This window comes from Pelmatolapia mariae, linkage group LG23 (assembly GCF_036321145.2).
Source record: "Pelmatolapia mariae isolate MD_Pm_ZW linkage group LG23, Pm_UMD_F_2, whole genome shotgun sequence".
NCBI lineage: Eukaryota > Metazoa > Chordata > Actinopteri > Cichliformes > Cichlidae > Pelmatolapia > Pelmatolapia mariae.
This window is the reverse complement of record NC_086246.1, coordinates 45,557,581-45,572,227: the sequence shown is the minus strand read 5'-3', so window position 1 is coordinate 45,572,227 and position 14,647 is coordinate 45,557,581. Positions and strand designations below refer to the sequence as shown.

At 40.2% G+C, this 14,647-nt stretch overlaps 1 protein-coding gene across 1 annotated transcript in view; it reads left to right on the top strand.

Annotated features, from left to right (window-relative positions):
- Positions 1-14,647, top strand: part of ncanb (neurocan b) — a 173,518-nt gene that overhangs the window by 147,525 nt on the left and 11,346 nt on the right. Inside the window, exons 12-14 of the mRNA XM_063465887.1 lie at positions 118-276; positions 6,982-7,064; positions 7,276-7,420. Coding sequence (XP_063321957.1) covers positions 118-276; positions 6,982-7,064; positions 7,276-7,420 — 387 coding nt within the window. The remainder of the gene's footprint in view (positions 1-117; positions 277-6,981; positions 7,065-7,275; positions 7,421-14,647) is intronic.

Below are 14,647 nucleotides of genomic sequence, written 5' to 3'. Positions count from 1 at the left end.
GTGTTTTAACAATTAAAAAAATCTCACTTGTCTTCCCATGTGGATTTAAATTGACTAATAACTGTCTTTTTCAATTATCTTCCCCTTCTCTTTCACTACCCTCCTACATACCCGCAGACACCGAAGGCTGTGAGCACACATGGAGGAAGTTTCATGGCCACTGCTACAGATATTTCACACGCAGACACACCTGGGAGGACGCTGAGAAAGACTGCAGGGAGCACAATGGCCACCTGGCCAGTATCCACAGTGTGGCTGAGCAGAACTTCATCAGAGGTGAGTAAGGAGAAACGGGACAATAGCAGATTTGGCACAGAGCGCAGCTCTTTCTGATGTTGTTACTCTGCAGAAAAACTAAAGTTACGATGGCGAATTTGGACATTCACGGGCCAGTAAGTCTTGCTATTTTTCTGCAATGTTAGATGACAGCTCACTTGTGCATGCCCGAGGTTAGGTGGACATAAAATCTCCAAGTTGAAACCTCAGTTAATGAGACTCTAGCAACTTTGACACAGCCATTCTAGGAGCTAAATGCTAACAACAGCATAGTAACAGCAGCACCATGCTGATGCCACCTCCCTAGTGTTTCCGCCTCATGTTTACCATGTTCATTGTCAGGAGCTGAGGCCTATGTGCAGTTCTGTTTGCAGCATAGCCGTCCACTTAGTTTATGATTGTTTATGATACCCACATCCATTCATCCATCCATTTTCTGCCACACTCTGGGTCACAGGGACAGAGATGCCAAGACCTACTTCTCCCTAGGCATCCCCTCCAAGGGGACAGTGAGGTGTTTCCAAGCCAGCCAAAACATATAATTTCTTCAGTTTATCCTCTGTATGCCTCCTTATAGTAGAACATGCAGGAAGCATTTTAGCTAAGGGGCATCCAGGAGGTGCCCAGGAAGTACATCCTATTCAGATGTCCAAACCAACTGAACTAATGCAGAGGAGTCGTAGCTCTCTGCTGATTTCCTCCCAAATAACCAAGCTCTTCATCGTATCTCTAAGGCTGAGCCCAGACACCCTTTGGCCGAAGCTCATTTCCACTGTTTGTATCTGCAATCTTGTTCTTTTGGTCACTAACCAGAGCTCATGGCCATAGAGGAAGGTAGGAATATAAATCGATAGCTCGCTTTCTGTCTTCACCACAATCAACAGTTTTTGAGTCACTGCCACACCAGTCCGTCTGTCAATCATCCACTCTACACCTTCCGCATTTGTGAACAAGATGCTGAGATACTTAAACTCGTCCACTTGTGGTAACATCAACATAATATGCTTACATTTTTCAACTGAAGATTCTTATGTTTCAGTGTTGAGGACATCTGAAGATTTAGATAGAATAGAATAGAATAGCTTTTTATTGTCACTGTTACAAGAACAGTGAAAGGCAGTTTGGCATCTCTCCATGTGTGTGGAGTACACAATAGCGTAAGTATTTACACAATAACAGACAAATTTACATTTACACAACAAAGATATGTACCTCATATAGGCATAGGCATCCTCAGATAGATATTCACGCTTTCTATTTTACGTCGCTATATGTCAGAAATGTCTGGTGACACTTGTAATCACCAGTCACGTTTAAAGAAGACATTGCTCCGTTTAAATGATAGTACTGATTTAGTAATAATAGCCTAACCTGCTGTCACTTGGATGGCTGCCTTTGCCTCCTGCACAAAGCTTTTAGAGGCCAATGAGTGATATCTACTCTCTATAATTCAGCTGTGGACGGACCTTAAAGGACTTGATTTTGCTGCCATTGAAAACAGCCTTAAGGAGCAAAGTCTGAGCTAAATAAATCTATATCACCATTTGTTGCAGTGAGATGACCCTGCAGGCCCTGATATAAGTGTCTGTACAGTAAGTGATATTGATAGTGCTATATTCTTTCTGCAAATGTTATTTTTTTCAACTTTTGTGGTAGCTTCACCAAAGCAAATGAATCCATAACCTGAAACTTAATAGGAAAAAACTGGATAAAAATTGATTTAATTACAATTATTAGGACTTCTGAGTTTTACGTATGTGAAACAGGCACATGCCTTGGAAAGGTTTATGACTACTTGAGTATGATCCATATCTTTTAACATAAAGATTTGAATTTTAGGTGGTAGGGGGCATTAAGTTACATGAATGGCATACAAAAAAGGTGTGTGACATCACCAAAATATCATCATACATCTCTTTTCATGGGCACTTATCTATTCAAGGTCATCTCCTCATGCACCTCCAGTTAGCTTCCAGCATAGCTGCTATTTTTAGAACACTTAAACAAGGTCCATTCTGACTAATCAGGTATATAGATCTGAGTTTTCATCAACCTACTGGGACAGCAAACATAACCTTGTGTGACGGAGTGACTTTTGTGTTAAGGATCATCCCTGTTGATTAGCTCTGTATCTCAGTGTACAATCCAGAGGCCAAGCAACAGCTTTTTGGGTTAGAATCTGCAGCGTCCAAAATAGACATTCACAGTTTTGTCCACTGAAGACTGCGAAGGCTGAGGTCGTAATGGAGGATGTGTGTATTGAGGTGCATGCCATTACTTCCCAGAATTGGCTTCTAGTCATGTGTCAGTCGCGAACGAAATGACTCTTAGAGCCGACTCTTTGAAGTGAACGACGCGAGCCGGCTCCTTATTGGGAGCTGTGGTTTGTTTGTTTGTTTTCTTTCTCTCACCCTCTCTCTCGCACTTTTTTTCCGCTTCACTCCGCACGCGAGCCTTGTGCTTGTGCTGGGCAGAGGGGGGAGGGGCGGTAGTTACACTCGCTGTAGCACAGGAACAGAGCGGGAGGGAAAGAGAGAGAAAGAGAGCCAGGGACAACAACGTCACATTAGAAAGGTATAGTAATCATCCACAACCATTTTCAGAAAATTTATGCATGCAGGCCTATATGACAGAGAATGTGCATCTTCTTTTTGTTTTCCATATTTTAATTTATATTTAATTGTGTTGTGGTTTGCATTGTTTTGTGTTGTTTCACTTTAAATTTGTTTAATAGGAAAAAGCTGAAAATTTAAATTGTTAAAAGTTGAAATGTAAATAGTTGGTTTTTGTATTATATGATTTATTTATTACATTTTATGTGGAGTGAATAAATAAAAGTATATTTATGGTGGCCCCTAGAGACAAAACATGTACAAATTCTGAAGCACGTACAAACTGCAAAACACGTACAAACTCCAAAACACGTACAAACTCCAAAACACGTACAAAACACAACGGAAGTGCTCCAGGATGCTAGGGGCAGTGTTGAGCTTTTGTTACCTAGTGGCTACACAAGCCACGAAGTACCAACGGCCAGATTTGGTGTGTGGTAGTAACAGGTAAATCCATCCCATTATCCAGTGCACATGACAGACCCACACGTGCAGGTGGTCAGCTGAGAAGTTAATGATCATGCTCTTTATTTGTAATATGAACAGAGAACCCGAGTGCTGTGGTTGTTTTAGTATGTAATTATGGTGTTTGGTGTCCTTTCCTGTTGTCCTGAATTGTTTGCAAATCCTATTTTAAATTAAGCCAAACAGTTGAAGAGCTAAATACTGTTATGCTTGTGGTTTAATGTGAGCTCCTTGGCTCTTCCACTCATGTTCATTGTGGACTTAAATATTTGGCCACAGAGAGCAGTTTAATTAGTGCCAGTCAGCATTACCATGCTATTATCCATTCAGTTTTTCTTTGGTGCCCCATAAAGCTTCATCTCTTCATTCTTAAGTTTTTGCCCTCTGGCAAGCTCCACAGCCACTTGTGTTGTAATAAGACCTGATCAGCAGCAGCAAGCTATTCTGGATCAGCCGTCTGTCCCGAGCAGATGCCAAGAAAGGACAGTACCATCCACCTAGAACTGATCTTTCTCCTATTTGCTCACCGTTACCAAAAAGTGTGTTTAATTGCCTCGAAAATGGACGTCTCCACCCCTGCAATAAGAGGATCACAGCCATTAGGAAGATTAATGGGCCTGGTAATGATGTTAATCAGATACACCATGATTGAAATTCCATTACATACAGTATGTGCAAGCACATGCACATGGCTGGCCTACTGCGCACAGAGACACCCCCACACACACAAATGAGATTAACCCAAAACACCATTAGGGAAATATCCTTTCACACAAACAAAAATCTCATCACACGTATACCGCAGACAGAACTAATATATCTCTATTAATGGTCATCATTCATCTGAGGTCAGCCAGCTCCAGGACTGTCAAGCTTGAGTTAAGCTCATGTGTGAAACCTGCACTAAGAAGAATAAGAGTACCCTGAGTTATACTACAAAGCCCTCCACTGTTTTACACCAAGGGCAGGGCTGGACTGGGACAAAAAATCGGCCCGGGCATTTTGACTAGAGACCAGCCCACCAGGTATTATCAGAAAAGCCATAAAGCCTTTGAATGAAAACAAACACTGTTGTGACAGTGACGTACACTGCCTTGTTGGTATATGTATGATTTCTATAGATTTTACATCAGATACAAACTTGGGTTGTAAGATTCAGATAATTATTTATTAAAAACTAGATATTTTAAATGAGAATAAGAAAGAAAAGTATTTCTTTGTGCCCCGCTTTCCCTGTTAATGCCCTACCTGGCCCCCTGGCAAAACTTTGCTAGTCCCGCCCCTGCACAGTTACCAGCTGTCAGCTACACAGAAAAGGATCCTGGTGTTATTTGTCTCTCAGAAACAGTTCATAACTTCCCTTCAACTCATTCATGTCACCTAAAAGGTAAACCTGTTTCTCCATCACCTGTTCAGCTCTGATGATTCAGTAAGGACATCTCCTGGTTTCATCTGCATGTTTCCCTCTCACCACATATCCAAACCGATATCATGACCCGCAGCTTTTACAGCTGTAGCTCCAGCAAACAGCAGCTGATAATAGAAATTAATATTAAATAAATTCTAACAACAGCTGATCAAGCTTAAACATGCTGCTGTTGTTTAACGCGACCTCCGCTGGTTTCCTCTTTCTGGCGCAAAGTGAGCGATAAACAAACAAGAGAGACGGGACATGCGTCAGAAAAGCTGATCAGCTGATCATTGATCAGTTTCATGATTGAAGTTGCAACAGGAGAGGGAGGGGGAGGGAATGAGAAAAAAGAGGCAGCTGTGCAGCGTAATAATGCAGAATAACTCCAGCTTTGTGTCTTTTTCCATTCTAGCTGAAGCCCGGGACAAACTGTTCCTTTTCAGTTCAATACGAAACGCGTAATATTTTCTCTGAATACGGGACGATTCCGTTTTTTATGGGACGGTTGGCAACTCTACTAACTAACCTTATGAATAAAATAAAGTTCACTATCATTAACATCATAGCACCCACCTAGCTGTATAGAAACTCCGTCATGCTAGCTAGTATGCAGTATGAGTAATTGTGACTGACTATAACAATTTAGCACATCGAAAATAAACTACACCTAAACTTGGTTTATATCTGACCCAGATAGACTGCAGGTCATAACTTCTTACCTGAAGTTCAGTTCACCTGACACTCGGACCGGCGGCCGCCTCGGGTCTCTGCTCCTCCTGCCTCCCCTTTCCCTCATCCACCTGCTGGCCTCTGTGGAAGCTCCGCCATAGCCACCACCAAACAACTAAGTTATTTTTACACATTGACCAGCATCTGGCCAATCCAACAGCTTTCAAAACAAAAACAAAAAAAAACACCCATCAGCCCATAAAAACGAAAAATCACCATCGGCCCACGGGGCAAATGCCCGGTATGCCCGATGGCCAGTCCAGCTCTGACCAAGGGTCAGTTTACGGGCCAGAGTGTAGCACTGCCAAACTCACGAAACAGTTGTTTTGATCCTTACTCTGGAGGAGCTTTGTGAAGTTTTTGAGGGTCAACATGAACTATTCATGATGAGATGTATTTTTTTTTGGTGGGGGGGAGTGTTTGGAAACTGTTAAACTGTGAAACTGTTACCGGCTGGGAGTGTGGAAAGGAGAAGCAGCAGCCACATTTGGATCCTGACCTATACTACAGCATGATCTCATAATCATTTAAACTAAGGCCCCGGTGAGGCATATTTCTAATGCAATAAACACAGTCTATTCAGTACAGTTCAGTTTTATTTATATAGCGTCAACTCATGACAGCAGTTGCTCCACTGTCCTTAATAATTTAAGTTAGAAACCCTACAAAAATCCACAGCTCAATATTGCAAAAACTTTATATAGCTGTAGTTTTCATCTCTTTTAGCGTGATACCTCTGACCAGTGGTTTTAAAACTCTTTATGCCCAAGGCACAGCAGAGGGAGAGCCAGATTTTCAAGGAACACCTGTATTTATATCAGCACAAAATACCCTCTGTGCTATCCACTTGTATTGTCAGATTAAGGCACTTTTGGCTTCCCGTTTGCAACATCTGGACCAAACCTAGCACGTTTTTTTTGGTTGTGTGTTTGTTTTGTTTTTGAAAGAGTGTTGCAACACCAAAAGCATATGGCTTCCCTCACCAGACACTTTCACACTATCCAATGAACAGTCTGCCTTTATATAAGATCCAGCTTATTTGGTACAAACTTTCTCCAGCAGGTAATGTCCTCAGAATGAGGCCAGTGCAGATAAAGTCATATGACGAGTAGTTGGCAATAGTCTCTCTTCTTTAGGTGCTGGATTTTCAGCACTGGTGATTAGGTGTTTTGTTGCTCCACACAACAAAGTGATCAGTTTCCCACCTGAATCAGGGTTTGTGATGTGTCACAGCCTCATGACAAATGTTTTTAAAGGATTTTTTGGGAGAAATGAGTGTGTATCATGTACTCATACAGTAAACTATAGAACAACAATTCATTCCTAACAATTTCTTTGTACTATGTTGTAATAATTATCTATAGATGTCAAGAAATACATTGAATTGCCCCATATATGTCTTTATTGTTTATTTGTAGGTGTGGATACTGTATGTAGTGCTCTACTGTTTTCTGTATTCATTTTTTTTGTTTGCAATTTCTTACTCAGGTCTAAGCCATGACAACACCTGGATTGGACTAAATGATCGGACAGTAGAAGATGATTTTCAGTGGACTGACAAGATGGACCTGGTGAGGATCCAGCTGTTATTGTTTTGTTTTGTAGTCAGCTGCTGATCCCAGCGTACTTAAAGCTCCTGGAGTTGCAGAGTAAATTTTGATGTGCTCATTGTAGCAGCAGTCGTGATTCCCAACAAAATGTGTTCTCCACTGCCTGTAGAAAAAGTAGCACTTTTTGCTCAGGTTTGTTTCTTTAACCTTCCCTGCTTGTGTATGTGTGCAGCAATATGAGAACTGGCGTGAAAACCAGCCAGACAACTTCTTTGCTGGAGGAGAAGACTGCGTGGTGATGATTGCTCATGAGAATGGCAAATGGAATGACGTGCCCTGCAACTACAATCTGCCCTACGTCTGCAAGAAGGGAACAGGTGAGAACAACACAGGGGGAAGAAGAGGAGAGGAGAGTTTTCTGCAACTGAAACAGTTGATAAAGATGACTGAGAAAAGAGCAAGCAAAGAGCAGCAAGATGTAAATTGGAAAAAGAGGAAGAGGTTGCAAAGAGTGAGAGATGTCAGATCTGAAGTGCGAGGCAGCAAGGGATCGGACTGAAGAAGGCAGAGACAGATTGAGGATGTACAGCTCACCGCGCTTTGCTGTCAGCTCTTTAGTTTCAAATCCTGTACAGCCTTTAAAATAGAATCACAAAATAGAAAGGTGATGAAAAGTTCTTGAGACTGTGTTTTTTTATGTAAAGTAGCTCGAAAATGCTGCACACGGTCTCTATCAAAGCACAGAGACTGACAGCGCACGTACCTTCAGGTGATTCTGAATATCCTGACTGTGTCATACTTTACATTACACACATCTTTGTGCGGTGCAAGAGATTAAGACCAAGCCTCTTCAGTCACTCTGCATACCTTAGAGTCACACTGCTTGCGTCTTACAAGCCCTCTCTTTCTGATGTCCTGTCATCCTCCAGCATCAACTTTAACAAGTTTTCCACACACGGCTCATGTCCTGACTCGATTTTTTCTTTACCCATGTGCTGTTTTAGTTATCATTGTATACGCTGCTACCTCTTTTTTATGTCTCCTGTTTCAGCTGTCCCATCTAGGGGTGGGTTTTTATAATCGATTTATCGATTAAAATCGATTCTGGCTTGGATAACGTGAAATCAATTCATTAAAATCCTGAATCGATTTTTTAATATATATTTATTTTTCCCGAAATGCCAGAATCTCAGGTGAAACGTCAGAAAATTTCAACAACCACCAAATAGTTAAGACAGTAAATGAGAGCAGGAACACGGATTCTGCACAAAGACGTAAACACACAGCGCGGACCCGTGGATCAGAATCAGTGAGATGTCGCCTTTCTCACCTGACGGCACGGACACGGTCGGGGCTGAAAGCCGACAGCTCGCTGATTCTGATCTGTCGGCGGGTCCGCGCTTTGTGTTCACGCCCTTTTTGCGCTGATTCTAAAGCTGTTAGTTTTATCTCTCTCCAAACAATATTGACCGAACCAGCAGCAAAAGAAGATCCAAACTACGCTTCACATAAACATCGTCATGAATTTCCTCTGACTTTTACTGTTTTGCTTCCACCACGATAAAATCACACTTCATGCACAGCTCTCTCTCTCTCTCTCTCTCTCTCTCTCTCTCTCTCTCTCTCTCTCTCTGTACTTCAAGAACAGTTTCCCGTCTAAAAATCTGTTTTCTGCATTATTCGCTTGCTTGTTACGCACAAGTCTACTGTTGTTTACAGCGCTGTCGGCCGCTTTTTTTTTCGTTTTACATACTTCCGAAAAGAAAGCCTCATTTCTGCCGTTCAATACTGAACAAATTTTAATTTTTTAAAATTATGCAAAATGCAAAACGCTTAGCCGTGTCTCTAATAAAACTGCTGTAACGTCAGAGGTAATGTTCATATGTTGATTAATGGTTTTCTTTCGTTTTTGATGTACTGCAGAATATTTTTATAAAATCCCAGGCCAGGAAAAATCACCTTCATGTTTTTCTGTGTTTTATCTTCAGCTACTTTGACACAAAGGCATCTGCTGTGACGCTTACACCTTTGATAAAGTCTTGCGTGTGTCAGCTTCCTTTTTATAGATACAAAAATATGTAAATGTACTGATCTGAATTATAATATTTCTGACTGTCAAAATTTCCCAGATTCAAATCGAATTGAATCGAATCGAATGGAATCGAATTGAATCGAATCGTGGATCAAATCGATTTGGGACCTTGTGAATCGGAAACGAATCGATTCTAGAAATCAACCCAGCCCTAGTCCCATCTAAGTGTAGGCTTCTACGTGTTCCTCTGAGAGCATATTAGAGCTTATTTTTTCATACAGGTCAAACTTATGATCAAAGGCGGGAGGCTTGACATATAAATAGGTAAGCTAGGCTGGTTTTGAGCAATACTGGGGCACAAGAAGACACTGGCGGCTGCATTTGAAAAAAAAATTATCCTGGAGGTTTTTGCAAATGGTCTGCATTTACCGAACATTTATGTGACTTGAAGATTTAAAATGTAAATAGAGCTCTTTTTTACCTTTTTCACATTGACTATTAAAGTTACATCATGGGTTAAAGATGACTGCAGTACTGAGACAGTAGTAAACACCGAGGTGGTTCTGCAAAATTTTATAAATCATGATAGGCGATAGTCTTTTTTTTTTATTAAACACTTTAGAGTTAAGAGTTTCTCCTTTCCCTTTCAGATAGTGTTAATAGACTGATAATATTAGTACTTCTTATATGTTTGCAAATCATTGATATGTTGGCTTGCTCTTTATTTCAGGTGTTAATTGCCTCTCAATCTCAGGCAATGCTTACGCTTTGCTTTAAGAAAGCATAAAGGTGTCTTGTTGATTGTGCTTTTTTTAATCACACTTGATTTACTTCTAAGTTGCATTGTTACAACATTTAAAGCATTCTGGTCTTCTCTGTTAGAAGCGCAGGTATCGTATGGTTTTTATCATGTCCCTGCGTTTCTTTTGGAGTTTTACACCTGGATTCTCTGGCCAATTTTTTTTCTTTCCCTGCTTGCCTCTGTTAGATCCTGTCACCTGCTCTTCCTACAGGCTGACTTTAAACTGAAAAACCTAACATGAAAACCTCGTTGATGGTCATCATATCAAATTAACCTAACTATTTGTGCTTATTTGTACCAGGTATAGAGAATTTAATATTTGTAGCCTTGTGAAGAGTGTCATCATTTATCTTACAAATACTAAATGCAAAACCAGTGTGTGAAAAGTCTTCCTGATTCAACAGCTAGTAGAACCAATTCAATAGCTGGTAAGGACCAGATTGTTCTATTATTTCCTCATAGAATTGAAAGCAGGTGTACTTTCTTTTTCTCTTGATTATATGTGTTTTTTGATGGATAGACAGTTCTTTGGTTAATCTGTTCCCCGGTACATGATGTGCTGCTATCTGATTGAAATGTTAAGGAATAAATGAAAAAGTGCAAAAGTGATAATTACAAAGTTGTGGCACTTCAAAAGAAAACATTTTTGTCACATTTAATTGCTTTTGGTTGAAACTTCATGTCTGTGACTGATCCTCATACTCAACAGTCTTTTTCTGTATTGTCCTTTACTCTGAGGCCTATGCAAAGGCTCTCTTACCTCTCTTACCTTAGATTTAGTTTATTTTTGTTCTTGGTTTAACTGCTGGCTTTGCTGTAGTAGAAAAAGGCATTCTGAAAACAACATTCATTTCCGTAAGAGCACTATTACTTCAAAGGTTTTATGTCTCAACCACTGTTTGCCACCTGCCCTTTTTTCTGCTCTGTGATTTCAATTTTGTGCAAATCATCCGTCTCACTGTCCCCCCTGTCATCTTTTTTCCCATCATGGAGTTGAGTATTATAAGTTTGAGTATTCATATATGACCGTGGGAGTCTGCGGTCTTCTCAGGAGTTGGATTGAGTTGCTCTTTTCAAGTCTTTATGTGTGTTTTTGGAAAATAGGATCAGCAGATGTTGGATCAGCCAGTTGATCGTGGAGGCGCGTACAGAAAACGGGCCACTGCTATATTGGTGTATCAAAGGAGAGCTGTTTCCCTTGTGAGCAAGGTGTTGCAGCACCTCTGCTGCACACTGTCACAAGTCCCAGGCATACAGCCCACCTCTGACCTTAATCAGTCACTTACAATCACCAGCATCTTTTCATCTTTTCCCTGCTTCCCTGTCATCCTCTTTTTCACTCACTCAAGTAACCCCCATGTACTGTCTGATCGTATCAGTGGAGTTCTCAGCTCCATGCTGAGACTCATTTCTAATTACCCCAGCTCATGTGATCTGATTGTCTTCTCATCACACGAGCCAATCGGGCATCTTGATCAGCTGCTTGGGGGGTCAGTTAGGGTGGCGTGTTTTACAGATGGTGATGATTTCTTTTATTTAAGCAAAAAGACCTGATGCAGTCATCTCATAAGACAGTACAGTATTAGTGCTTTGACTCTACTCATTTTACTGTACTCTATTTTTGAATTTGGGTTGGAATAATATTTCTCATGTACTAATATTTTTTACATTTTTATAGAGGAACGTTCAGTTACCTTTTTGTCCTTCAAGGACTACTTTTTACTTTCTTACTTTGGGGGCATTTCAGAGCCTGTACTTTCCCACTTTTACTTGAGTAAAGAAGTTGCTTGAGTATTTTTAACACACTTACCTTACTACTTAGCTACTTAACTAAAGAAAGTCTGTACTTTTGCCACCTCTGTAGAAGGATATATATATCTATATCTATATAGCTCTGGCCTTTTTTACTAAAAGTGATGCTCTTTGTAGGATTGATTAAACTTGTTTCAACATTCAGATGTAATATTTGATTGCTGGATCAACGTTATCCAAGTAAGGGATAAAGAAAAAATGGAAAAAAGCAAAACTGATTGAGTTCAACATTTACATTTGGATTACGGTGACAAGAATGTGACACAGTCATCTGCCTCTGAGCTCTTCTAGCAAGGATGAGAAGAAATTTACCTACAACAAGACATGTAAGTATTATAAAATTATTCAGTTTTTTTATGGCTTATTACAGAGGGGGGAAATCTAATTTTGCATGACATACAGACACTGTGAGCGCTTTGGGAAATAATAGGTTGATGTCAGTGCCTTCAGCAGTTCATGTGTCCACTGGGGTGTAATATAGCCACTGTGTAATACACACAAACCTGCTATTTCTGAATTCTATTTTGTATTTGCAAGAGAAGCTTTACCAGCTTCTACCTTAGTGTGAGACCTACAAGCCTTTCAAATAATTCAAAGGAACAGATATTTATGAATTTTGCTGGAAAATAGTGCACATATTTCCAGTGTAATAATATTTATTTCATTTGTTTGGTCTGATGATGACTCTAGCCATTCAGAGAGAAAATAGAAGGTAAGAAGAAGATAGCTCTCCTCGCCAACCCTTCCTGACCAGGCACAAACTTCCCTCAAGCTCCCCACATATTCTCCACAGGGACATGCCTGTAGGAACACAGCAGAAGGTCAAGGCCTGCAAGCGGCCCTCCAAGGAAACGCTGTCTGACCAAGCCAGACTGCTTACCAGCTCAAAGCTATAAGCTACTTTTTTCAAATAGTCTCCTTTTAATTTAAATCAAAATGGAGAAAAAAAAATCCTACTTGCAGTTTTGTGTTATTTGCTTCTTAATATCTGTATGTTTGGGATGCACAGACTCGATTAAAACACACATTATCTGCAGCTTTTTCTCCTACACAACACTAATGAACCCTCTGCTTACACTTTTATTCTCTTTTGTGTGCTTTTGCAGCTTTTTTCTATTTCCTGGTGTTTTCTTAAGTTGCAGTGCATTTGACCTCTCAGAGTTGGGCATGCTCGAAACATCTCACTTAGGAGAAATTAACCTCCTAAGACCCGAACTCTTTCATGGCATGCATTTTTAATTTCTCTATTCTATTCTATTTGGGCTGATTGGGACCTGATGAATGTAAAAACAAAGAATTGTCTGATTTTTCTTTCTGAGAAAAATGAGATCCACATATGAGGACATTCGTTTTAAATTTCGATAGAACAGTGGAAATATAATGTCCTCGTAAGTGGATATCAGGCCCTTGTAGAGCAACATTTAGTATTTTGGTCTAGACAACCCAAAATGTGATGTCTACATATGTGGACGCCAGGAGGTTAAGGATGCATCCTAGTCAGAGGTCACTCCCAAAGCTTGCAGCCATAGGTGAGGGGAGGAATCGACACATAGATCGACTGGTAAAAGATAATTTTCGCTCAGCTTTGTCTTTGCCACAGCAGACTAGATACTGCATCCATATTATTGCACACATTGCATCAGTCAATCTCCAATCTACTTCCTTTACTCATGAAGATCCCAAGATACTTGAATTTTCCATTAGAGGCAACAACTCTTTCCCAACCCAAAACAGTCACCCTTTTCCAACAGAGGCTGACTGCAAAAAGCAAGGAGAAGATCCTGCAACCACCAAACCTGACATTCTTCACTCCTTGGCTGTGTGTGCCTAGAAATTCTAAACATAATCTGTGGCAAAGCGTAGTCCTCGTAAAGTCCAGCCATCACTTATTGCCATTGTGGTTCTACAGGTATTGAATAGCCTGTACCACTGGGCCTAATACTCCCAAAAGGCCCCCCCACACAGGACACCCTGAAGGACGCAGTCAAATGCCTTCTCCGAGGCCACAGGTTATAAATCTAAGTGGACTTTGACTGAGATTTGTTACCTGTGGTGTATTTCTGTTTAGTGAACAACAAAACAAAACCATTATCTCAGTTGATCTGAGCAGCTGTCAGTGTTCACACAAACAGACTTTCTTAATAAACAAAACTGAGTTTGAACATAACTCTGTGTGAGACGTGCTCCCATAGTGTTGTGCAGAGAATACACACACACATTTGCACATCTCTCTGATTTGTTTTCACATGATTGCCAGTAGGTGTGCGGATGTTTTGAGGCCATAAAGGAACCAACTAGAGGAACCCAGCAGCTGTCTGCAGCTTTCCGCATGACTCACACTGACTACCCCCCTGCAACACAAGAAAAACGGCAAAGAAAATAACTCTAGATATTTTCACAACACACATGCAGATATACTGCATAACTTCTTAACTTCCAGTGTTGACTTAGAACAGGGATCTCGAACCTGTGGCTCTGGAAACATCCGGCTCTTTTATTGATAAATATGAATATGAATAATGGTGATTTTACATATAGTTTTATTCATGCTGATAAGGGGAAAATAGAGAATGTAACGCTTATTGAAAAGATTTGTTTGCTTTGATTGGAAATGCTGTTAAAAACATGATCAACACAGGTCAGAGATCTGTTTATTTGATATATTATAGTTTATTTCTATTTGAACTGTTTTAAAGCTATTAGGCTTCTTTATGTTCTATTTATAATCAAAGTAGCCTCCTCTAAATTTGATATACTTGCACGAACAGCACTCAAAGAATGCACAGCGGTCTCTACATAAAAGATTTTTTTCCCCTTCATCTCACAGCTGTTCTGTTTTATCTGTAATAAGAATCATTTAAAAAGTAAATAATTTTCATTCTGTTTTATCTGTAATTTCAAAAATACAGCAAAAACATGGCATTATTTTAATGGAAATGCAAAGTTAAAGAGCCAAAA